Source organism: Paramormyrops kingsleyae, chromosome 16 (assembly GCF_048594095.1).
Source record: "Paramormyrops kingsleyae isolate MSU_618 chromosome 16, PKINGS_0.4, whole genome shotgun sequence".
NCBI classification, from domain to species: domain Eukaryota; kingdom Metazoa; phylum Chordata; class Actinopteri; order Osteoglossiformes; family Mormyridae; genus Paramormyrops; species Paramormyrops kingsleyae.
The window spans coordinates 16475120-16501981 of NC_132812.1; the positions used below are offsets into that span (position 1 = coordinate 16475120).

Here is a 26862-nt window from a genome sequence, read left to right on the forward strand (position 1 = left end):
TGGAAGAGGAGGACGTCTCCGGTCCCCAGGGTGAAGGGAAAAACCGCGAACACAGCACAAGAGACAGAGGAAGGCAGAACTTGTAATCCTATTTAAAAATACACACTTTCAGTCCGTTTTTTAAAAGCTGTAACAGGAGCGGGGAAACTGACAAAGCGGACCCAGAAGTAAGAGGCAGCAGTGAAGGGAGACGTGTCACAGCAATGGAACAGACAGCCGGAAGTCAGAACGCTTGACGCTGAGGTGTCAAATTTGTATTTGAATGAATTTCTCTGCTTTGAAATGAAATGTGTTGCATGAAAATGTGATGTAATGCATAGTTTGTTCCTGTCCCATGTCACATGGCTTCTATTCAGGGTATTCTAGGTCTACCCTATTCCTGTACATTTAACTCAAATTCATTTAATGCATCATTACATATAAACCCTGCACATATGTAAAATGATTAGTAACAAGATCATTTGTGAGTCTAATTGGAGATACACAGTATTTATCCATAAAATCCATAGGTTTAATTCCCTTTCAGCTCTTTGCCTAATTTATCTCAGGTCATATCTTAGGTAGCTATACAAGCTATGAACTTTAAATGCTATATGCTTACACTTAATTGCATACTAGACACCAGCGCATATGCAGGCTGACCATAACCCAAAACAGGAAAATGGATAGATTAATAAATATATACAGTATCTAATATCCTAATAGTATTTTTACAGCTAAACCTCAAGCTTGGCTGATGGAGTAAGACAGATCTCACATTAGAAGTTACATTTTAATGGTGCTCTTTATGTAAATGCTTTTAAATGCATTTATCTTTCTTCAGAAGTGTGTAATGTGAATTTCTACTGGTTTGTTACAACTTGGATTAAAGTCATTAAGAACAACACATATATATATATATGAATTACATTTGAATGTGTTCATTTCACAATCATCATCATCATCGTTATATTTAAAAAGTAAAATAATACAAAACTCTATTAATCATGTTCTGTATTTTTTTTTAGTAATTGTACTTTGTATGAAGTTGACTTTCATACACATTTAAGTACAGGTACATAGGAATTTCTCAGTTCTGGCATATCCCAGCTTGTTCTCAAATGAGATGCACACATATATTGGTGCGAGTGATGCTTGGGTTCAGAGCAAAGGGTTAGTCATTTTTCTGTAATACAATTGCTCTGCCAGTCAGGGGGATTGAACCAGCAACCTTCTGATCTTGGACACAGAACCCTAACCCACAATTCCCCACAGTGCCCCCACGTGGCCAATGATAGTAGATCACTTGCCCAAAGTAATATATCCAGAGTAACCCTGGCTTCTCCCAGCATTACAGTGCTGGTTTCCCAAACTGGTATGCAAGGTTGGTTTGTTTTCATTGCATACTTTTCTTTCTTGTCCTATTATCAAGAGTGAAAATGCAAGGAGGTATAGAATAGTGATATTTTATTAATCCTCTTGTAGAAATTGGCATTCGCCTATCTCCATCTTGCTCTCACATATCTCAGAGCAGCTTGGGGGGGGGGGGGGGGGGGCAGCACAGCGCAGAATTAGCCAGTGTGCAGCAGCCTTGAAGCTGGGGGTAAGGAGTTTGCTCTGGGACCTGTGTACATGCAGTTCTGCCAAAACCAGGGCTAAAACCAGCACCCAGGTGCAGAGGGTTAACCAACAAACCAGCACCCAAGGGCAGAGGGTTAACCGACAAACCAGCACCCAAGGGCAGAGGGTTAGCCAACAAACCAGCACCTAGGCGCGGAGGGTTAGTCGACGAACCAGCACCCAAGGGCAGAGGGTTAGCCGACGAACCAGCACCCAAGGGCAGAGGGTTAGCCGACGAACCAGCACCCAAGGGCATAGGGTTAGCTGACGAACCAGCGCCCAGGCGCGGAGGGACTGGGTGCATGGCCTGGGAAAAAGTGTATTTTACTCCTTACGCAAAAATATGGGACAAATTGCATCCTGTATTGGTTCAAAATGGGAAACAGCATTTTATTATTCAGTATAAAATGTGATGAGTGGCAACTCCAAGTATAAGATTTTATTAAACAAGATTAACCGAGGCCCCTTTTTAGAAGAGGCCCCTGGATTTCAGCCTGGGTAAGCCCATGCATTAAAGCACCACTGCTCATGGTGGATAGGATGTTAATGAATCTGTTAATAAACCAGTGTCTGTGAGACTGTACTATGATGGACAGGTGTGCTGTCCCTGATGTTAATGAATCTGTGAATTAACCAGTATCTGTGAGACTGTCCTGTGAATGACAGGTGTGCTGTGCCTGATGTTAATGAATCTGTGAATTAACCAATGCCTGTGAGACTGTCCTGTGAATGACAGGTGTGCTGTGCCTGATGTTAATGAATCTGTGAATTAACCAGTGTCTGTGAGACTGTCCTGTGATGGACAGGTGTGCTGTGCCTGATGTTAATGAATCTGTGAATAAACCAGTGTCTGTGAGACTGTCCTGTGAATGACAGGTGTGCTGTGCCTGATGTTAATGAATCTGTGAATAAACCAGTGTCTGTGAGACTGTCCTGTGATGGACAGGTGTGCTGCCCCTGATGTTAATGAATTTGTGAATAAATTTGTATCTTTCCAGAGTATTGGAGATGTCCTGTCCACGGTATACACTACCAAATGCCTTTTGCTCTAAATCAGCACATCCAAGGGTTCTTGGAAACAGTTATTCACAATAAATATAAAAATAAAAACATAATTTAAAAAATGTTTAAGCTCAGGAATGTAGAGGCGAGTTATTTTTTTGTGTGACACACCCTCAATCTCAATCTCAGAGGTGAACCGTACTTTAAGCTATTTTTATACATTGCCTCTAACTTATATTGGGGAGTTCTGCCTGACTAACTGGATTGAGGGCTTCAGCCCAAGTTTTATAAGCATCGGGAGGGTGGGGGACACAGGTCTGTGCAGGTAGTCATTTTTGTTTACAGCCAAGATCAGAAAGAGAAGGAGAGAGAGAGAGAAAGAGAGAGACTGGTTTTGCTTCATTACAAACACCATAAAACTACAAAAGGCAACTGAGTTCCATATTTTCCTACCTTAACCAAATCTCTGTTAAACAGCAGGGGGAACAAAACAAAATTAACGAAACTTTAATGCATGAAAATAAAAAATAAACGAATACTTACTGGACATTTAACATACTGGGACACACTATGCTTCATTTATAATAGATAAGAGCCTTTCTAGCTAAGAATGACACAGCGTTACATTAGACTGGTACTGTATGGTGAGTTTGAGAATTAGGCTGTTGTGTCGAAACACCGTTCAGCTTTGAGCTGGAACAGCATCACGTGATAGCTTCAAATACATATTTGAGCTATCCAGATCTCATTTAAGAAATATAAGCTTTAAATGTAATTATTACATTTAATAATGACACATTAAATGAAATACTTTCATTATATAGTTATTTATTATCGTTGTTTATGATTATTGTCATGATATTTTATCATTATTATTATTTATTGTAGTATATATTAATAATATTGATATTAGACTGCATTTTAATAAATAAGATTAAAATAAATGTAATAAAAAAAATACTCCAAAATGTGTTGTTTTATACGGACTAGCAGATCATTAAAATAAGTTTGTAAAAAACTATCAAATATGATACATACATGCCAATATACATATTGAATATTGTTGGACTGAGCGAGTGAATCAACTAGCATTAACAGGTTAGCGCCTGCCCCCTCGTGGCAGCTGTGGGTACTGCGACAGTTTCCCCTTGCTCCCCCCCCCCCCCCCCCCGCCCGCGCCGCTCCTTGAGTACGAGCGATTCCTAGGGTCTCTTATCCGGGTTAGTTTTGTGCTCCGTGTGGCTCACGGCTTGTGGGATTGCATGAATATCCGTACAGTGGGCTCTCGCCGCGGACATGCGACGCTGCCAAGAGGTGAGTTTTGATCACTTTTCCGTGAAAATGTGCGCGCGCGTCGTTTCGGTGAGGAGGGGCGGTTTTAATTTCCTAGCGTGAAAAGCCACCTCGACTGTAAAAAGCGAGCCTGAAGTTATGTCCGTGCTTGATCATCCCCCACCCACCACCAAAAAACTGGCACTCCGTTGTTCCTGCTCTAACTTCTCTAACGCCGCTCTCGCTCTGGATCGGCTCGGCTTTTACTCGTCCGATCCGCAGGGTTGGGTTTTTCCTTTTTTCTCTTTTGAACGCACGGTGCAGGATTTTCCGAGGGACGTGTGGTGCATTACTCCTCACTGGAGGAATCGTGCAGTACCGGGAGACCTCATGGATCCCCCCTCCTGCGCTGCGTGAGAGCAGATCCAACCCCAAATAAAACCCGGTGGGGCGGGGGGGTCCTCTCCTACAGCTGGCTGTATCTTCAAGCCGGGGTGATCGCTCGTCCCCCTTCCTCAATGTGGTTCCTCTGAATCCCCACAGCAGTTCGTGTATCTGTCTGATTTATATTCGCAACAGTGTAATCTGGTGCCGATATCTCACCTCCTTGATATGAAACGCGATGCATGAAACTGGGAGGTGGTTTTGGGGTCTACGGGGGGGGGGGGGAGTTGCCTGCATGCATACATACACTGCGATGGCATGGCATCCCCTCCCCCGATCACAGCATGTAAGCCCCCCTGCACCAACCCAGGCTCGCATGATCTCAGCGTTTTTACTGGCGGTTCCCCTGCCGCTTTACCGGCTCTTTTTTAAGTGGCTTTTGCAAAGAGGCCCGCCGGAGACCTGGGAGTTTCCTGCTCCCGTCCGCACTTTGGCATGCAGGAGGCTCAGCCTCGCACCGGCAGCAAAGATTCTATAATTCATATATGTTTTTAAAAGGGCATGTTTTTTGTCAGAAGTGTCCGTAAGAAAACCCTCTTGTCATCTCCACATAAGCAAGGTGTTGATCATCAGCAATCAGACCACCTTCCGATCAACAGAGTACTAACCTGCTGTAAATATGTTTTTTTTCTATGATGCCAAGTCCAGTCTAACATAAAACAATAAAAAATACAAAATGATTTGGTCACTTCAGTTCGTGAGGTGCCTTGGAGTGTCCTGTTTCCGGCTGAGTTTTGCTGCTTAATCCACCTGGGTTTCCAGGACTGTCATTAGCTTATAAATTGAGCTCCTTGACAGTTCAGCTTTGGGGGATGCGACGTCCACACCCAGCCCTCATTAGACCCATCGCCCTCCTGATCGGATCTGGCTTGTCTGAAGGATAAACGTTAGGCGTCTTCGGCTAACCTCACCTGCATCGCTCTCGAAGCGTCTCATCTGGAGCTGCTGGCTGCTTGGCACCATGAGACCGCTGTTAAAACCTACAAGGGGTTTAATGTTTCCAGCCTCCCACTGTGCTGTTAGCTTTAGCTGGGGTGATATTTCCTGTAGTAGTAATAATAATGAAGTATCCATATAGTGTGGGCTGGTTGCTGCAGTGGCTTTGTGGAAATCCTGTGGCCTCACCCCTCCGGGGTCGCAGGTTCGATTCCAGCCCCCAGCTCTGTTGTTCGTGGTGTTGGCTTGTCCCCCTTCGTCCATTTAGGTTTCCTTTGGGTCTTCCGGTTTCTGTCCGTAATCCCAAAACATGCGGTTATGTGAATTGGTGCTTCTAAATTACACTTTGTGTGAGTGCTTGCCTCCCCCCCCGGGGGGGTCCCCCAGCCTTCTGGGACAGGCTTCAGGCTCACCACAATCCTGGACTGGATATGTGGTTATGGAAGACAGACGAGTGGATGGACTCCCATCTCCCAATCTATAAGCATATGTTAAAATATTAGGAAAAATTTGATTATTGACATGTAGTAAAGAAGTTTTATGCCAAGAAATGCCTGCAGGGTATGTAAGAATATTAATTTATTTTAAATTCCTGATATTCTACAACAAAATACATAAGATTCTGAAGTTTGTGGAGAGTGTCAAGCATGGCCTGTTGTTTGCGCATGATTAGCTGCATGTGAGCATTAAGCAGTGAAATAACAGCTCATTAGCCTGGACCTGGATTTGACAAAGTGTGATGGGTCGTGGGGACGGGGCTTCCTGGTGATTTTTATAAACTTCCTCTTACTGTAAAACAGCAGCAGCCACTGGAGATGGGCGAATCGCCACTGGTGCAGAAACAGAAGTGTGTGTAATGAATAATTTAGCCCTGTCATTTCTCTATCTGGCTATTATCTGCATGAATGATCTCTGTTTATAACGTCAGGGAGGTGTTATTGCGGGGAGATATCCTCCCGGGGGCCTTTGACGTCCCGGCCCCCGCTTTACCGCTAAATGGCCCGGGACCGTGCGTGTTGTGACACGTCTCCTGAAGCTCCAAATGATGAAAGGTGATATTTAATTAGCGGAGGGATGGAGAGAGAGAGCGCCCCCTCCTTGCTGGATGTGACCCCTCCAAAACTCTTCTTCCTCCCGTTCTACCTGTGCACCTGCTTTCTTTGTGGGTTTTTTTTTTTTTGTTCCCCCATTAATTTTGCTTGCTTGTGGTTGCAGTGCTCATGTGTGAATGTGGCTTACTGGGGTGATGGTTTGTTAAATTGCCATTAGCCCAGTTACCATTTTAAAGGAGTACTGTCCTGCAGAGGGCAGGGGAATAGATTCTGGGGGTGCCTAAGTTACATGCTATTCTGCTTTAACACCTTTTAATTGAAGGACTTTAAGTGTTTTATAATAGCTCTTGTTTATAACAAGAGTAATGTCGTTAGACTTGAGATTCGATATATTTAGGGCAGTGTTTCTCAACGCCGTCCTTAGGGACCCCCCCCCCCCCCCCCCCCCCCCACGTCTAAGTTTTTGCTCCCTCCCAGTGCTCAGCACAGGTGTACCAAGTATTTGCTGTTCTTGATTGTTTGGGCTGGGTGCTATAGGCGGGAGCGGATATGTGGACCGTCTGGAGGTCCCCGGGGACAGAGTTGAGAAACTCCTGATGTAGGTTAATGACAGAGTCACGGCTCGTTCATCCGTTTGTTCTTCTCTTGTGTAACTCATCTTGTTGCTAATTGTGCATCTTGCCACAGGGTTCTGTGCAAAGTGGTGTCCTACGGCACTGAGGTGGGGTTTACAAATGTCCTGTGTCAGAGTTTTCACAGAATCAAAGCATAGTAGGACTGCCACTAACAACTATTTTTCTGTGGATTTCTGTGGACGCCGGGTTTTTGGCAGTATTTTCACCCACAATTCGATAAGCAAATTAGTAGTATGCGGAAAATATTAATTACATGCGTATTGTGACACCCAGAAGTTGGTAGTCTTCTTAAATTCGGCGTATCCTTATGTTTATTAATCTCGATTAGTGGAGCGCCCGGTGCTATTGCTTTGGTAAATTATGGAAGCACTATAGTGGCAGTGAATGCAGACATAGCAACCACGAAATCTTTTATAAAGGAAGATATTGTGGATAAACAAGGTAAAAAGATGTTGGTGGTGTGGCGGTATTTCTTGCTGATTAAAGTCCACATTTTTTTTGTAAATATAGTTTTCATTTTTATTTCAGTTCACAAATTATTTTCTTTTATTTTTAGTTTTCATTTCAGTTTTAGTTTACGATAATAACACTGGTCTCAATTCCCAATAAGCCCAATGCACACGAACACAGACTGAAATCCACGTAGAAATTTTCTCAAACACTTATTCAGTGAGATTCTAAGGTAGCAGGCAGACAAGTTTATGGCTTTAATATTCACAGTATTTAGCAACTACAAGGACAAAAGGTATTTAAAAGCTCACCGTACTAATTTTAAATTACTAACGTAATTTAATAAACATGAACAGACAACACTTAAGGTGCTCTTGCCCGTTCTGGCAGTCCATCATGCAGAACAGCGCCTGCGTGTTTTCGCTTCAGGCGCTCGTGCGTAGCACTAGTGCTGCCGTCGTGAGCTGTCGCACTTCGCACAGTGTAAAACCTTTATATTCTGTGATAATTTGAACTACTCACATAATTACGTACTGATATTAAAGGAAAACATTTGTTATAATGAACTGAAGCGTTTTGGAAATCATAATGGTGATTTCATAAAAAATAATAAAAAAAATGACGCGTCAATTTAAAATATTAATGTCAACGTCATCGACTACGTTGACTAATCGAGCTCTTAGTAAAGAACCTCCTGATATCCAGGTAACTTTTTCTGTTCGAAATTGGGCCATGTTCTTGTTCTGAATTGATTTTAGGGGATAGATCAGGTTAGGAAGTTGAGTAATGGGGGTGTATATATACTGTATATATATATATATATTTTAGAAATGCCGAAGGTATTATTTTTAATCCCATCAAAAACAGACGCTCCTCTTTCTTTGATATGGAGATGTAATATTGAGGCGATGTATTGTACTGCACAGCCTTAGCCGTGTCTGGAGCCGCACTTAAGTTAAAAAAAAAAAAAAAAAAAGTCAAAGTATAGCGTTTACGTAGGTTAATGACACAAAAACAAAATGTGCCCTGAATGCACCGTAAACTGTTGGAGTAGATCACAGTGCATAGATCAGGGAGGTGCTGCAGATCGGGTAGTGATAGTGGTGTCAATAATCGAAGTGTGATCTCAACGAGGAGTTGTGTTCAACGAGGAGTTGTGTCCTTGTTTCCCGCTGCTGAACTTACACAGCGATGAGGCTGTTTAGGTTTTGTCTCTGATTCCATCCATGATATAGAGTTTATGGTAGTCTTCATGGTTTAGTTTCTGTTTATTTGTTTGTTTTTGTCTTTTGTTTGTTTATAAGTACCATCATATACCGTGTACTGGGGTGAAATGTCTAGAAGGTCTGATGATATGAAAAAATATCCTAGCTGTGGTGTTTAAGTCATGCACATAGATGTTTTACGTTTCCAACTTTAATGATTACGTTTTGAGGCGTGGATTGTTTTCATTGCGTGTCGCCCATTGCTATTTGTAACTTTGGCGTTGCTATTAATAGCGCAGGCGCTGTTGGCCATTCCCTTTGTTTATCTCCAGAGGGCCTCGGGTGCAGATGGTCAGACGCCTGTGTGCACGTGTATGTGCGTGCATGCATGTGTGTGTGTGTCCTGGTACTCTGCTGGTGCAGGAGTGGATAGACAACGCAATCTCGGCCAGGAGTCGGTGACCTCGTTATATACACAGGCACTTGGACTCTGTTTCTGTGCTGTGTGCCGTGACCTCTTTCCCCCGTTCGGGCTGCACCGGGACTTCCTCGGCGTCACGCCCTGGAGGTTGCGGGAGGAATTCTGAAAAACCGGAGCGCTAGCTGGAGTTGGGCCACTCTGAAGCTCTTTGGGTTCCTCCAAACACCACGACCCTCTTCTCTGCCCTGGAGCTGATAAGGCTAAGAGGATTGGACCGGATGGAGCCCCCACCCCCCCCAAGGAAGGGCAAAAGATTACTGCCTGGCACGCTTCCGGCCGCTTTGACACAAGCCAAGTCTGTGGGTCGCGAGACCGCAGGGCTGCCGCCTAACTGCTGTCGCGTGACTCCTGAAATCTGGCAACCCCTGTGTATTGTCCAGTCATACCCATCTTGCCATCATCTGAGTCGTGTGGCGTCTGCAAATTACCTCATTGACCTTGACAAAAATGGCCGACGTGGCTGAGGTTCGAGCTGTCATGGACTGCAGGCCCATGTGATCTAGCGGGAATGTCCCAGATGCCCCAGTGCCTTGCGCTTTTCCAGTAGACGAAAGTCCTCATGTCAACATTCAGCATTTAGCCGTAATGGTAAAATGATAATTTATTGGGTCATGTTGGGACAGGGAAATAATTCCTTTTCTTTCCTGTTCCCTGGGAGCGTCTGTGAAATGCTTCAGCATTGTTTGGTCTTTGTGGCTCAGCTTTTCCTGTACCTCTACTGCAAGCATGCCAAGGTTTTCGGCAACTGTTTCGCAGAGATTAATCAACTTAAACAAATGTTGTGTGTTTTTCCTGACTGCAGAACTTAATGTCTTTCGTACGCTTTTGGTTTAAAATGCCAGTGATGATTCTAAATGGACTATATTAAAAAATAAATATAAAAATTGCCTTTCTGTGTCCTAAATTATCAATGGAATAATAATCAGATATAGTTCAGAGCAACTTTTCTACTTTTAACATTGAAGCTTTCACACATGTACACTAACATATGTTCTTGCTTTGCCACAGTTCTTTGAGACTTGTTTGTCAGTTTAGTCGATAAGTTGCTTAGACAGAATAATACGCCATCTGTTTCATAAAAGCCATTTGGGAAGCTGCTGCCACCTGAAATGTACTGTCAAGACTGCATTCCAGAGCTTTCCACGGGTTGCTTCCGGATGCTACGGCCTGTGTCCTGCTGCTCTGTCCATACAGTCTTAATTTTTATACCTTTTGAAGCAGGTGGACCCATTTTATGATTACCATACTTCACACCGTGGGCCGGCACGGTGCGTTGTGTGTTGAAAATGTAGTTGAAGCCTGGTCAGCTTCATGGTAATGAGCTATGATGCGGTTCGGCGGCAACCAATCACTATCCGCTAAAGAGTGTTCCACAGAACACAAGCGAGTAAACTTTTGTTCTGACCAAGCAGTTCCCAAGCACCGTCGGTATAAACCGTGAGACAGAACATGTCTCCACATGCATTTTAACCATCTATACACGGTAAAAATACCCATGTTTAAACGGCATAAAATTACGTGTTTAAACAACCCATAAAAACATGCATTTTTGTACCGCGTCAACATAGCCACTGAAATTTTTTTTGAAAATTTCAACGAAGAGGTTCATTGTTTTGTTTGATGCACTGAATTGGAGCACTTGAAGTAAAAAGAGTAAAGTAATCAGGGACGGAGTTCAAGACATGGACAGCCTAATATAAAGCTACATAGACGATTACACTGTTGTTGTAAGTTTCCATCAATATATCCATTATCTAGGCTATTTATTGCACATTCTTACTTACAGGCTTTAATTTTATGTTCATGTATTTTTTACTGCCACGTTCCACCAATATCATTAAAGCGTATTTGATACTGGGACAAAATTAAAAAAAATGAGGCATAGACCAAGATGTTTGAAATTATTGGTAATCCAAGTGTGTTTGTGAAGTGCATAGTATTTTTGTGGGGAAAAAAGCAGGAAATCGCATACTATTTTTGGCGCCATAGAATGCGAAATAATCCAAATCATCAGTAAATTTAACGTTATTTATTTATAGCAGTAGTGTTTGTCATAACATAATTACACATGCTTTGACAAAATGTATCCTATCCACAGTTGGCACAAAAATAAGCTACAAGTTTGTTTGCTTTGTGGGCCGCTTTCATAAGTTTGCAATTGTATACGTCAGAGTGTCCACAGCATTTTCTACTCAATTAAAAGAAAATGTTTCCATGGTAGATATGTGCAGATATGTTAAACCTTCCTTGTCAATGGGCTTGTGTTATGAAACCAATAAATCTGCAACATTTTTACAGAATTAAGCAAGTGTCCTAAGACCTTCTGTGCGCATTGTGTGTGTGTGTGTTTCTCAAAGGAGAGGAAGATAGGATATGCGAAAAGATGTATTCCAATGTTCCTCTATTTCTAGAAATGGCAAGTGAAGCTTAATTTCTCCTCATTAGCAGCACTTATAGCCAAGATGGGTCATCAGCAGAGATCTAAGCTGCTTTAATAACCTCTAGTTACAGCAGGACCAGGCCATATATGGCCAGCATTCAGCTAAACCACGTGTATCATCACTGAATGGACCTTTCAAGCGAGATGCCCATAAAACAGGGTTCTGAAATGAAAAAACGCGCTTCTGGCCCTCAGGGTGAATTTACCTCGCTCCAGTTACTGCTGGGTGCATAGTAGGTTTGCTTAATTGCAGCGTTTGGGGACGTTGTAGGTTTATTTGGAAGCTGTATGTTTAGGGAGTCGCTCTGTAAATGAATCACATTCCCAAGCTCATCCTGTCAGCCTTCTTAACTTTAGAAAATACAAAAAGGAGTGTGTTTCATTTGGTTTCTTTGGACGTTGCACAGTTAGGTCCGACGTGTTGTCATGCATGCTGCGGATTGTATTTTTTGCAGTTTACTTCAGGATCAATAATGTTATTGAATGATGAAGTACAGGGTTGCCAACTTTGGTCGACTGGCAGGAGTGAGATTTTCAATGCGAGACACACCTGCACACTCATTTACTTGTATATAATAGATTTATTACTTTGTAAATAGTCTGTAGGGTTGCCAAACTACCCTAAAGCTTTTGATGTAGCTAATTTTAGGTTTATAGTGGAATAATATAGATTTGCCGAAGATTTCTTGTGTGAGCGTGAATGTCTGAAAGCAAGTGTCATGCCAGATGCGTGAGACTTGGCAACCCTGCAAGTTATACACGTATCTGTTTATCCATTCAAATGTCATTAATGGTCAGTCGTTAATCGTATGTGAAACTGCACTGTATTGTTGCAGGTTAAAACCAGGCTTCCATAGAGGTCACTTCGTAATTGCACTTAGAAGGGTGATGCAGTCGCCGACCTCCTGACCTGTTTTATTATGTCGTTAGGCTTCTTCTAGGGCCACACGATTGCGGTCGATGTGTTTATGAGGTCATAGCTTCTCCGCTGAGTGGCTCTGTGTTCCCCTTGTAGCTTTAGCAGATTTGACTCTGTCGTCTTGCCTTTAGTGATTGATAGGATTGGGAAAGTGCTCCAGATGAAGGTTCTGGAGAAGCCCTTTGTTCCCCTCCCTGCTCTGTGTATAATTCCGGGTCTCCTTGCAGAAAAACCACAGTTGGTTACAACTATAAGGCTGGGTGCCTCTGCGTTGTTTTGTTTAGGGCTGACCACTGCGGGGTTCCCAAGGGCGTTCAGTGTTTTCGTCCTGGGATCATCGTGATCTGAAGGTCGTTGTTCCAACCCGGAGCTTTTACAGGCCTCATTTGTCTTCTTCTGTCTCGCTGTCCTGAGGAAATGACATCACGCTTTTGCTGTTGTCAGGGTTTCTCTGAAGAGCTGTTGCGGAATTCAGGTCAAGCCTGCTGTGGTTCTGGTTGGTCGGAATGGCAGGCTTTCGGCCTGTCGGCTCGAGATAGTGGGGTGACAGATCCGCACTGGACCCTGGCTTTGAGGAAGACCCTCTAGCTTCCAGTCAATGCTTGCTGAACGGTTAGCACGTGACAGTAAACCCGTTTGGAGGTTGAAAATGCTTGGGATTTCAGATGAGTTGCAATTACCGTAAATTATGGTGTACTTTCTCCCCAGAAACAAACAGGACACCCTTCATATACTCAGCATTTGGGCCAGAGAGTTAGCATGTATTTAACGCCTGATCACGCTGAGCCTAGTGCTTTGTTTCCATGCCGTTCCCTCCCCCTGTGTTTCTGCGTCTCTGCTGCCGTGGCGACGGGCGTGTGGTGTTCTCACTTACTCTGTCACTGTTTACCCATGCCTTTAAAGATCCCATGTTTTATATCACCTGTTTTAACAATTACTTAATGAATGGCAAAACAACATATTTAGAAGTGCGGCTTTATTTTTGTTTTCTTTTGTTTTTATACGTATAGTTTTGGAACAGAATGGAGTCAGCCGTTTGAGTTTACGGGAAGCCTGAAAGCCACTAAGTTCTCTCTCGATGGCAGGGCGGAGTTAGCGAGGAAGGGGTCTGAGTGCAGAGCCGTTTACGACTCAGGTTCCCGCAATGACGACCGGCCGCATTTCTGCCATTTCGGCTGAGGCTCGCTAGTGAGGACCTGGCTCCTCCCACCAGAAGCGCTCATGATATAACCAGAGAGGAATGCTGTGGAGGTTGAGTGTGGGCCTGGCCGAGGGGAGATTAGGTGATAAGGCTGAGTAGATGCTGGAGGTGCTGTAGCCTCATGTCACAGAGCCAGCTTGTGCGCGTCTTATTCCTTCTTATTAATATCATCATTATAGTTCTTGGTGTGCAGCTCAGTGGGTTAAGGCGCTGTGATCAGAAGGTCATCGGCTCGAATCGCCATTGGACCCTTGAGCAGGACCCTAAACCTCCAGTTACTCAAGGGACTGTCTGACTCTGGTTTCTCAAAAAAAATGCATGTTGCATTGGATAAAAGCACCCGCGAAATAAATAACTATATCAGTTTATTGTCCTGCTGATCATCCACGCTAGAGCAGAGTGAGTGCTGAAAAGCAGGACATCTGTACTTAAAGCTTCTTTAACTGTGGTCAGATTGTCAGGATCCCCACCCTTCTTTGTCATTGTTGCATCTGTAGAACATCTGCCATAGCTGATGTCTTGACTGATCCATGTTTCACCCTGGGGAAGGAGAGGGGGTAATGTAACTGCTATTGTTCTTGTAGTGGGCATGCTTCTTCAAGGTCTTAGTCACCCACTTTTGGTCTGCATCAGTATCAGTTTGTAGATGGTCTTCGTTTTTTCCCCCCTTTCACATCCTTTGCTTCTATATTCTTGGGTAGTCTAAACGTCCATGAATTAAAAAAGATAGGATTAGAGTGATTTTATTATGAGTTTTATGTCCCAGTGGGCTTTGGGTTTTTCTGAAGTTACATTTGCATAATCTCTTTGCCGCTGTGAGCCAGCACTCGACAATATTTGATGAGCGTGGAAGTGCAGTTGGGGCAGCTTGAAGAGAGAGTTCCTCAGCACTCAGTAAGGTCACACCTGGATTATAAGTTCTCCTCCATTATTTATGAATAATTATGTAAACACCGCTTCAGACTGGAGGCCGAGCAAATGTCCTTTGACCATCTCACAGGTGAAGTGGTGTTCATTTTTCAGAAGACATGTCAGGTGATGTTTTGGTGAGACAAAAGTCAATAATTTTTCTCTACCAAAACAACAAGGAGGATACCCATGAGTTGACTCGTCCACAACGCACATGGAGAGTGGAGCCTGGTGCCGTTGTCTGCTAAAAGGTCGCGCCTCATATTTAGTCATTCATTACTCAAATTGTAAGTAGGTCACCCTGGGTGAAGGTAGGTCTCTGCTCCTTGTTTCAGATACCATACCTTCCCAGACACCCTTCCAGAAAGCCCTTTCTGCTAAATGCTGTCAGGGAGTCCTGTCTTCCACACCACCGCGGCCTTGATCACTCCTGGAAGTGCTCCACCCTTTGATTCATGGAGTTTTGTCAGTTCTGCTTCTGTTGCAGATTCAGATGTTACGTAACAGTATAGTCAGTGTTACTTATTTAAGAGCATTGCTGATTGACCAGATTTGATTGAGCAAGGTCTTGACGCTTATTCCCGAGCAGATGTCACTGATTTGAGTACGGAGAGGACATGGACATGTTAGCTTGTTACTCATCTAGTGTTGTTTAGTCATGAAACACCAAAGACTTCATTGATGACAAGTCAGATCCTTTCTTCCAGAATGCTGTCAAGATTCTCAGGGAGAGGATGATGCTGCAGTTACATCTTGCAAAAGCAGCTGTACTTTATTTTTTTTCCTTGGACAGTTGGTCTTATTGAGTGGGAAGGCGTGAAGGGGACAGCAAGCTGCTCTTTTGTGCATCCCTGTTCGCTCTGCACCCCTGGTCACATGACCATACAGCCGCGGGAATGAACCGGCCTTCTCAAGTCAAATCAAATCTGAAATTAATTGCCTTCCGGATGATTCAATTTCTTGGGGCGAGGATTCCCGTCTTCGGTATTGAGATGACTTCCTGTTGCGCAGGGGATTGGTGTAATTGTAAGGATGTAGGGACGCGGCCGATGGCTTTAATTATACTAGAGAGAGACGTCGTGGAGCCCTGTGATGTATTAAGCACTCTTATCCTCTCTAGTTTGGCTCTGTTGGGTCTTCAGAAGATGATCTCCTAGAAGACCGTGACATTGGGCAGAGGAAAACTAGTCTTACTCTATTGCTTAAAGGCGTAAAGCAGCGTTAATAATAATGTTAATCTTCCTTTATAGCTCTGAGCAGAAATAGGAATAGGACCTGGATTTAGTGTTGCTAATGCATAGTATCTACCAGAGACAACAAACACAGCAGGCAAGAGGACTATGGGTCAGTTATCTTGGGTCCTGTTAATCTGATCTGGAGTCATTAGAGATTGTAAAGTTTGACAGAGACCTGTTTGTCTGAACATTTTTCAGTTGTCCTTTATTAGGTACTTTCCCACCAAAGTTCCAGAACCTGGTTCCCGGTTTCAAGTTCATGGGCTGTCTGGACTGGGAACTTCTGTAGCTCCTGGCCACTTTTGTGTGTCACTTTCCCATAGCGCAACAGGAGCCAGGACCTTTATGCTGAATAAGCTTGGGAGATGCAAAAGGCTCATAGGTTAAACTTCACATGTAACTTCATATGTAGGGGAACTACATTGCCACCCTAAGACAATGGAGGGTGAGCAAGTTGATTCGTTAGTTATTTTTCTGTATTTTTTTCACCAACATATGTACAGTATGTACATCTGTTATAGATGAATGAATTAAAAACATGTATGACAAAATTAGAAATGACAGGAATGGTAATGCGCAAAAGAGAAGACATATGCCTTACCAAGGCAGTGCTGGCCTAATGGTTAGGGAAGTGTGTTTGTAATTGAAAGGTTGCTGGTCTGAACCCCTAACCAGCAAGGTACCCCTGGGGTACCCTGGGCAAAGTACCACCCTCGGGCACTGTTCCCTCGGTGCTGATGTCACAATGTCACATAGTTAAATGCAGAGGACACATTTCATTGACACCTGTATTTTGATGTAAGGGTAACGTGTTCATGGAAAGGATGGAATGGAAAGGGGCTTTTTTGGGAATGTCTTCACTGGGTTGCCTGGCAGCTTTCATGGTAGAGTATTGAGATTATCAACATTGTGGGAATTATCTGAGAATAAGATGCTCTTCCCAAACCAAATCAGGAACACAGGTGGGGCAGATGCAGAGCGCTGCATCCTTAGTGATGCAATATATGCTTTACAAAGCTGGTCTATGCAACCTTTCTCTGATAATGAAAAACTTACTGTTGAGAGAAGAAGGGTAGATGGCAATGAAGACCTGGTCAAATCCATGGTGCTGACTTGTAGAGCTCTGCGTAATCTATATAATCTATGTGAAAATATTATCTGGGGCAGTACACAACAGAAGCCTGACGACAATTAAAAGTGCACTTAACTGGAAAGATGCTCCATTTAAGGTATTAGACTAATATAAATTAAAACAAATATTGAAATTTGTTTGGCAATTTTTCAAAGGAAATGTACTGAGTAACAATGTTTCCTCACCATTCTCCTCCATCAGCTCCCCTGTCAGACTGAATGTTTCGAATTTTGCTGTGGATTCCGTGCAACATCACAGCAGAAGCTCTCTTGTTTACAAAAAGTAATATTATAAGTCTTCATTAAAAATGAGTGGCCTTGAAACTAGGGCTGAATGATATTGGAAAAATTCACGCATTGATATTTGAAATCTTTACCATATTGCAGTATTTATATAACAAAGTTGATCCAAAATAAATTACATCCAAATAGAACTTATCTGCCAAAAAAAGTCTGTCTTTGCTGGAAAAGGCAAGTCAGTAGTTCACATTCTGGTGAAGTTGCCAAGTCTCTACTTATTTAAAGTTTTATTAAGTCAATTTATTAATTTCACAGAACATGAATTTCAAGAACATTTTAACTAAATATGCATATAAAATTAGCAGCAGCACCATAATCAGATTCCTTACACTTGTTGCCACGAGTTGTGCCAGTGCTGACAAATCACTTGCTCTTGCTTAATATTGTCTCTGTAGAATCCAAAATATTTCCATTCAGGGAAAGACCGATGCCTTCTGGTAATCAGTTCCTATTTGCTTGTTCCCCTCACTTTCATAAAATTGCTCAAACGCACCACACGAGTGCACAATGATGAAAGCTCACACAAAAACAAAAACTTCAGAATGAATAAACCGCAAACACAAAGAACAGAAATCACAGCCAATTGTATTACTGCTAAATATTTTAAACTGCTCTTATTCTTTGATTTTTTTTTTTAAAGATTTATCGATTTCACACAGTCTGGAATATTCAACAATGCTGCCTCATTCCTACCATGTACATTATTTTGCTTTTAATTGCCAACAATACAAAGAGTTTTGTATGACACCTTTAACTATGCTTTTACGTAAATGTAACTGAATGTTTCTTTTGTGGCAGTGACATCACAAACTAAATGACACCACTCCATCATAAAAGAATAGTTTTATTAGACCAACAAAAGATGTAACGCTTCTGAACATTTCAGAATTGCAAAATTTGTAATTATCGGAACATTTTTTATAAAAATAAATGCAATATACAAACAGCATTCAGAACATTAGTACTAGAACGTAATAATGGAAAATAATAATAGGAAAAAATCTAGTCTAGGGATGGTGCCGTAGGCGCATTTCGTTTATCAAGGACCTGGACAAGCCGGTCAAAGATGGCAAGAAAGCCTTGCTGAAAAGCGTTTTGCTGTTGCCGCGCCTCCGCAGCTTCCTCTCGTAGAACAGCGAATTCTCTTTCTCTCTGCGCCGCCTCTTGAGCATCGTGATCAATAAGCAGCTGGAAATACCGCTCGCGCTGTTCATATCCCTGCCACAGGACATCCGAGCTTCGTTCCGTCATCTCTCGTATGGCCTCCAGAAAATCGGGATCCCTTTTCCTTTTTCCTGTCAAGTGCATCAACATTATCATGTCAAAATGCATACAGTGTCAGTTTTGTCTTTAAAGTCTATGTGCAACAAGTTGGCAAAAAAATGTAAAAGTCTTACTCCTCTTGTGCGGAGTTTCCCGCATTGGAGAAAGAGGATGTGGACAGTTGAAGGGGACAGAAGAGGCTGAACTGGACTCTGACTGTGATATCTCACAGAGATGATCTGGAAAACAGATTTTATGAAATGAAACTCAGTGGAGCCTGAACATATGGATCATGTTGGTACATTTATTTGCAGTACTGTGCAAAGGTCTTAGGCAGTCAAAGAAAAGTGTTACAATGTTTAAATGGTCTTCATGTTTGTGCAAATCTATATCACATCTGCCATAGTTTGTTAGCTTAGTTATTTCAAAAGTCACCCTCCTAAAGTCACCCCAGTATGTACAGCAACCCTTCAATATACACACATGCATTTATTTTTTTTTCTCAATCACCTTGATCTATCTTGTTTGGCCAATGAAATAACTTTTCTCCTCTTCTGAGCAAACAATTAACATACACCTAACACCAAAATAAGATTAAGATTAAAACGTACTGTACTGATCCCAGTGGGAAATTCTGGTGGATACAGCAGGGAGAACACATATAGTGCCAAATTGCAAAAACAGTATGCATAATGCAAACAAGTAAATGTAGTGCAAAAACAGAATATTGTGATATTATGGAAATATTTAAAGATAAGTATAATCAGTTAGCATAATAAGTGAATAGAACACATAGCACCGGACCTTTGCTGTAAATATAAATAGCTTTAAACATTCTTTGATCGCCAAAGTATGGCACATGTGCATATATTTTTATTCAGCAGACGGTTTTTTTTTCTAAAGCGACAAGAAGGTACATACACAGATTCGCAGCCCCTCTACCGAATGAGTTATTTTGCCTCCCCTCCAAGAACATCATCTTTTATTTTATTCTTAAATAAAGTCGTTCTTTCTAAAACCAATCCGGCCTCCACCAGGGGCGTGGCTACGGACCGTTCGCTCACCCCGCGATCCCTCCCCCAGTCGGATCTGCTCTGGCACCGGCACGGCACACACACTGCGCTACTTGTAATGGTGTGAACACTGAATGGCTGATGCTCGCTCCATACAAATGTTAAACGTGCTAGAAAAACCAAACATACCTTCCTTAGATGACACATCAGTGGCTTGCGTGTCGTCCACGGTCAATTCCAGCGACGCCGCGACCGATTCCTTTGTTTCGGCGTTTCCCGAATATGCAGGTCTGTGACCCAGAATAGCGTCCATAATGCTGAACCATTTGTTCGTTTTTCTCTCCGAGCCGTTTTGGTTATTGTGAACTTTGACTTTTTTGTAGTCTTGCTTCATCTTCTTTATTTTCTCGCGGCACTGCTTGGCGGTGTGCTGGACGCCCATTTCGGCCAGACGCGACGAAATCTTGCGGTAAAGCTTATCGTTGCGCGTGGTCGAATCAAACTCGCGCTGTATGTCGGCTTCGGCGTAGATGCTCAGCAGCGCGTGCACCTCCTCGTCGGTCCATTTTGCGCACTTTTCCATCTGCTCCATTTTTTCTCCACTACTACCGTTCTACAGGGATTGGGAAAAAAATCTCTATTTCCCTGCACTAATGCCTAACTTATAACCTGGCGCCTATGCTTGTGGCCAAACAATCAGCAAAGTTTATTACTATCAGCTCCACCTCAGTAGTTCCCGGTCGAATAAAAAGTACCTTCCCCGAAGTAGGAACTAAATAAACAGGACCAGGAACTACGTACCCGGAAATACAATCGAGCCTAGTTCCTGTTCCTGTAAAATGTTTCTGCGGTGGGAAGGGCCTATTCGTTCCAGTGTGTGGCTCCGTGTTAGGAGGAGCCAAGAATACACAGGGTATACAGTGAAAGGCAGCTCTATAAGCAGAGGATACTGCAATTAAAAATGATAAATGCAATAATTATATAATGTGATACATATATACACAAACTCTAGGTACCAAAAATATAATGTGTGCACATATGTACAATATAAATAAATATATTTACATGATATAGATTTCTTAGACTGAATTATAAATATATGACAAACTCTTACCATCACGGAGGTGCTACAGAAGTGTGAAATCAAGGACCACTTGACTGCAGAACAGTTTTTAATTATAAGTCATTGGGCTCGCATCCATGCCCCCCCAACCCCCCGAATGTGCTGATACCTGTGACCAGTGAGTGCTGTAAGCAGCCCCCCCCAACACATGTGCGCGCACACACACACACATATACAGGACAATACTGCAGACTTTGCACAGCCTATATACCTCTACTTGAGGGATTTCTTTTTATCTACTTATACTGACATTTTATGTATATTCATCTACTGCACTATATGTTTACATTGCACTCTGTGTTTTTTAATATTGTGTCTTAGGTTTGATCTGTGTCTGCTGTACTTAGATGGAACATTTAGAGTAAGATTTTTATTGTATAGTATAATTGGTTGTTTTACCGTATATATGACAATAAACTTCACAATCAGATTGTACAGTGTTTGTGGGGGCAGGGGGAGCCATCTTGGCTTTTGGTTAAGTGACAGTTTGTAAACTTTATAGCCTGGAGCTGAAGCTCTTCCTATGTCTTTCTGGTACAAAAATATCAAAAACGTCGTCTGGCCCTTAAGCACTGGATTAGGATGCTGTGACTTTGATGGGATGGTCGCCAGTGAGAATCCCAGGCTTGGTAGAGTGTCACCAACAGGACGTTCTGACCCTGTTCTCTCAATTGTATGTCACTTTGGATGGAAGCGACTGCTAAATAAATAAAATGTTAAACAGTATAGCTGCTGGTTTCAGCGTAACTTGAATGCATAAGTACCATGGATGAATGACGACTCCCCCCCCTGTATTTCCGCAGGTTGATGTTTTCCCCTAGGGAGCCTCCAGGGTTGCCTCAGAGACAGACCCCCCAGGGTTCGTCGCCCGTCTCCTGAACACGACCCCGCCTTTCATTGGGCTAACCCGTCCACGAGCTCTTGCCACACGTACCCAGCATTCAGACCCCGGCAGTCTCCGCAGGCGCCTCAGCCAACCCGCTGGGGTCATACGGCGTCGCCATGGACACCGAGTCAACGTACTCTGGGTACTCCTACTACTCCGGCCGTTCCAGGGGCTCCCACAAGCCTGGGTAAGCGGATCTTCCTTCTCTATAGTCCCCACTCCCTCCTCTGTGAGCCTTTACATCTCTAGCATTTGGTTTGCATTTCACCATTTCCAAGGATTATTTATCGACCACTATTTTTCCATTGCTGCCTCTGTCTTTGTCTTCCCTTTCAGTTCCCTTGTAGTAGGGAGTACTGAAGCTCTCTGATTCAGAACAGCTATGTCGACCCAGCCACAAAGCCGTGAAATAAATCAGCAAACCGCAGCCATTATAATTCATTATGAAAATAAACATGAAACAGTACAACAGACGGTACCGCGTAGATCAGGGTTCTTCAACTCTGGACCTTGATTCCAAATCTAGGCCATGTTTTCAGTTCTCCCAGGTAGTTGTTTAATAATTACTGATTCTGATTGGTCAGAGGCTTCACACCTGACTGACAGGTAAAGGAAGGCTGGAAAACCAGCAGTGCTCGGACCTCGAGTTGAATAACCCTGGCGTAGATAATATCAGCCATAAAAGTAAATGCTTACCCTTTACCTTCACCTCTAACTGCTTGCCGATGATCAGGGATCACCAACCTGCACATACACAGACAAATGTGTCTGTGGAAAGAGTCACCTGTGTCCATGATTAAAAAAAAACAGCTCTATAGAGTAGGATTTTTAAATACCACGTCGATGGTAAAAATTGCATTTTAATGAAAATGTCCATTATAATTCCGTCCATCATGTTGTTGACCCCTGCTGATGAAAAATTCCAACTCAGGCCATGCTGGCAATAGGTTAACTTTGAATGCTGCTCCTGTTCATGTGAATTAGAAGCTGTGGTGTGTGTGTGTGTGTGTGTGTGTGTGTGTGTGTGTGTGTGTGTGTGTTTTATTTTATATATTTTTTTTGAGTGACTAACAGGATTTAGTGTGCATGCACATCACACCATAAATGACCATCTTTAGAGGCAACTCGGATACCTGTTTCCTGTGTTATTCAATAAGGTTTTGCCCTGTTTGTGTGGGTTATATACAGCCATGGAAAAAATGAAGAGAAAAAAAAAAACATTTTTTTGTTTCAATCATTTTTCAGTTTATGGCTCTGCGTCTGTCAATAATGCATTTTTTTTTTGCAAACTGCATCCTGGTTCTTCTGTTTCTCATTAATGAAGGGCTTCTTCCTTTCTGTACGGAACTTCAGTCCTGCTTCTCGGAGCCTGATACAAACTTCACACCTGCACTTAATTTTTCCCGTTCCTTTTGAAGGTCACTTGATGCCATTGTCTGATTCATGAGAAACTATGGGATAAGTTAACAGTCATCTCTGGCATTAGGATATCCCTTCTACTCTTTACCTGGCTGGTTTCTGATCGTTCCCAGTGTTTCCTGCTTCACCTTATGCTTGTGTCCCGCTGTCTTAGAAATTTTGAGCCTTCTGCCAGCAGTAGCATGATCAAATCAGGATTAAAAAAAAATGCATATTTGTTTAAAAATATAGTGGTCTCTTAATTTTTTCCACGGCTGTATATATTACATTGTGGGGACCATTTTTTTGGGCCCCACAAGGGGAATCTCGATTTTACAAAAATCTGTAATCAAAAAGCTAAAAATGCCAAAAGTCTTGTGTTTTGTTTGGTTACCTGTGGTTAAGGTTAGGGCTGGGAAGGGGTTAAGGTTGTGATTGTTGGGATTAGGGTTATGCCCATAGAAATGAATGGAGAGTCCCCACAAAGATATGGATACAAACGTGTGTGCATGTTTATGTATAGTTGTATATATGTATGTGTACAGTGTTGTTCAGAAGTCTTAGGCAGCCAAAGAAAATGTTGTTTAAATGATCTTGATATTGCTGTAAAACTTTATTTTGTAGCTTAGTCATTTCAAAACCTGTCCTAAAATCAACCCTAAATTTGCAATAACCATTTAACATACCCATGTATATTTTGACCACTAGTGCACCTTGTTTTTCTAATCAATACCTCTTTTGGTTATTTAAATAAATACATCAGTTAACTGTGCTGTTGGTATAATTTAACTAATACACAGAATGGCTGAGGTGGCCCTGAGGAGAGGTTTGGGAACCAAGGCTGAGTTCTTCTAGCCGTCCAACAAGGTATCGGTAACTTTTTGGAGAACAGAAGAAATTCTTCTTTTTTGTTTGTTCTGTTATTGTTAAATTGAATATGATATAATGTTAAATGTTTTTCTGTCCTTACTTCCTAGATAAATAGCTTTAAACATTTTCTTTGACTGCCTAAGACTTTTGCACAGTACCATATTTCTTGCTGGGGTAATTCTCCAAGGGACCAGTTTTCAAAATGTTCTACAGAATTTTTCAAATTCTCCCATTACATTTCCCTCGACATGCTTGGAGGGGTCCCAAGTCCCAGTTTCCCTAATAGCTGCCCTGGACTCTGTTACAGGTTACTGTCACACACACTGAAGTGTGAAATGAGCCTTTGAAATGTGATCTTGTTTTTTTTTTTTTTTCTCTTCATGTTTTCAAAGTGGTTGAGTCTGAATACTGTTAATTTGTGTTATCGCGACACAAACTGCCGACAGATTCTGTGTGAATCCTCTCACCCAAGGCACTAACGCTGTAAACATTGTGGATTTATAGTACGAGTAAGGGATGTGTAAATAACTCAGTGTTAAGACAAAGGACAACAAACAAAAAAACAATGTAGAACCAGAAACATTAACAGGGGGATATTGTCAGGTTATATTTGAAAGCCTCCAGGTTCTGTGTCTGATTTTTTGTGTTGTGGGTTAAACTTTCCAGCAGAGGTAGAAAGCAGTTTCTTTGCACACTATGTCCAGAAATTTGAATCAATACCTGATTGGTATAAAATGTGACCTCCCCTGCCCTCTTTATATAAAAATACATGTTGAGTACCTCCCTTGACTACATTGTTTTACAGAAAGCACAGGCTGGTAGTGACTAGCCTGTATTTGCCAGTCTCTCTCAGCTACTTCGACTGGATCTTCAGATGTCTGCAGGCCAAAAAGTGCACAAACTGTGAGCAAGAACAGGAGCGGTTACTCCTGGCTCGCCGCTCTGCACTAGGGACCGTTTCATTGGTCCGAGAGGAGGGCACTTACCCCGGCTGTCAGATTCCACCAATTGGCTCCTTGCTTGCGGCTGTCTCATTTGCATTACTAGTGCCGGCATTTGGGAAGGCCTGCTCCTGAACTCCATTGGCTCAAACTGCCTTCCGGCATTTCGGTTATGTTTGAAATTCAAACTAAATTCGACTGTTAAAAAAACAGTGTAAGGGGGGCTATTTTTTAATGATTAATTAAGAATGGATGCTTCCTGTGTCCTATCTGACACACCCACTTGTGCTGTCTGCTGCCAAACACATACCTACGTGTGCTGCTCCTCTGCAGCTGCTGTCATCTAACTCTCAGACTGGGACATGTTGAAAGCCAACCCCCCGCCCCCCCACCCATTTATCTTTCTCGGCCCCCATCATTGCTGTTGTCACCTGTTTGTGGAAGCAGAGTACAGGAAGCCATTCAGTCCATCCCTCTGAGCTCATTCCCTGGGAATGGAATGGTTTTTTTTCCACTTCTTTTTGTACCCTATCATGATACACCCTAGCTGCCTAGTGCAGACGAGCACTGCATAGCGAGTGAGGCAGTAACGCTGGATTGGGGGGGGGGGGGGGACCGATCTCCTTTTCCTGATATCCCTAAATAGTGCGCTAGCAGACTGAGTTCGCATTTCGAAGGGATCCTATGTGTTGAGAATTGACATGTAAGTTTGTGGTCTGTCACCAGCCACCTTGTCTACACCTTCTTTACGTCTCATGTACCAGGTGCGCCCCTCCGAGCCCGATGGTCTGTGCCCAGTCTTGCCGAAGGGCAGTTAAGAGCTGACATCGTGAACAGGTTTTCACTGTATAATTAATTGCCATTGTAACTCTGTATGCTGGTGACTCGTTAAAGAGACCGCATCCCGAAAAAGTTTATTAAACGCGCGTCTTTTTTTAAATCGCAAGTATAATTGAAATGATGCCAGGGTCTGATGTAGATCTGCGGTGTCTTGTTCTTGTAATACAGCAGCACGTGGATTTGTGTCATTTCCTGTATAAGCCATAAACTTTTCATGGGGTGCTGGAGGGTTGCCGTACCAGGAAGTTTGGGCCCGGTGCTGGTGAGTTCGCAGCACGGGGTGCCTTAAAGAGCAGATCAGCAGCTTCGCTTGCCGCTGGGCTCCATGCCAGGGTGCTCATGTGAAGTCTGAGGGTTTCACTGCGGCTGTGAGGCTCGACCACGTCCCTTAAAGCATCTCTCCCCTCCCTAGTGCCATGACTGTCAGCCTTAATCTCAAAAAAAAAACCGCTTGGGCATTGTGGCCTTTCTTGACTACCCCCTTCCTGTCCCAGTACATCATGGGTAAACATGCATGCAGACACGCAGGACTGGAATCCACCTGAGGAAGAGAGGCCAGTCTGACACGTCCGCCTGAGAGCCGCTGTCTCTCCCGTGTCCTCAAGAAGTTATTTACTGCCAGCTGCTGCCGCAGGTCTTTGCTCTTCAGCCCTGTCACACACCATGGGAATTCCTCAGTGCTGGTCTGGTGGAGCCATGGGATTATCTGGTGGTCTGTTGGTCTGTTCCCTGGGTCGTCTCGAGCGTATTCTCATAGTCTTCAGGAGTTCTGTGGTGTGGAGTGGATCGCTCTCCTGAGCTGAGCACATAAACAGTGTTCAGTTCTGTCAAAGGCTGCTAGATGCCGATGTGTAGTAAGAGGATTCTTAGTAAGCGGCTGGTGGCTTTTTAACCCCGGAATTCAGTGATGATCTGGCACTTTCCACCAGGCTTCCAGTGAGAGAGGTTAATCACTGATGAGGTGGTGACTTTTTATTATTTTTAAGGGAGACTTAGGTCTATGAGTCAATCCGCCCCTGTACCGAAGGGCCCCTCGTGGGACGACCGTCTTGGAAAGCCAAACGCTTGGTCTGGACTTGATCTTCTCAAGCTTCATTCCCATTGTCATGTGAACAAACACCACTTCACGTTTTCACCCACTTTCTTTAACGACACCTAATTCAGCCGACACATGGGCTTATGACTCCTCTGCTGTTCATTTTTATTGTGTTCTCCCTGTCATTACCCTTTATGTGAGTAAAATACGCTAATTCAGGTAAGTGCTTTGTATAAAACCTGCACCACTGTGAGCCCTTCTGCTCCGGAACCACCTGACAG

At 43.1% G+C, this 26862-nt stretch overlaps 2 protein-coding genes across 4 annotated transcripts in view; one reads left to right on the plus strand and one right to left on the minus strand.

Moving 5' to 3' along the window:
* The first annotated feature begins 3781 nt into the window (after positions 1-3781).
* vangl1 (VANGL planar cell polarity protein 1) overlaps positions 3782-26862 on the plus strand; it is a 47404-nt gene continuing 24323 nt past the window's right edge. The window contains exons 1-2 of the mRNA XM_023828914.2: positions 3782-3915; positions 21414-21683. Of these exons, the coding sequence (XP_023684682.2) occupies positions 21613-21683 (71 nt within the window). The 5' untranslated portion in view covers positions 3782-3915; positions 21414-21612. The remainder of the gene's footprint in view (positions 3916-21413; positions 21684-26862) is intronic.
* On the minus strand, positions 18043-25269 carry LOC111852702 (uncharacterized). Of its 3 annotated transcripts, XM_072700296.1 has the most exons (5): positions 24751-25044; positions 22193-22240; positions 19677-20100; positions 18609-18713; positions 18043-18506 (listed from the first exon to the last, which is right to left on the minus strand). In XM_072700296.1, exons 3-5 carry the CDS (start codon positions 20077-20079, stop codon positions 18214-18216), a joined length of 801 nt encoding a protein of 266 aa, XP_072556397.1. In that variant the 5' UTR covers positions 20080-20100; positions 22193-22240; positions 24751-25044; the 3' UTR covers positions 18043-18213. The 3 variants fall into 3 exon arrangements, with proteins under 3 accessions (XP_072556397.1, XP_072556396.1, XP_072556398.1); XM_072700295.1 differs by lacking the exons at positions 22193-22240; positions 24751-25044 and adding an exon at positions 25137-25269; XM_072700297.1 differs by lacking the exon at positions 22193-22240.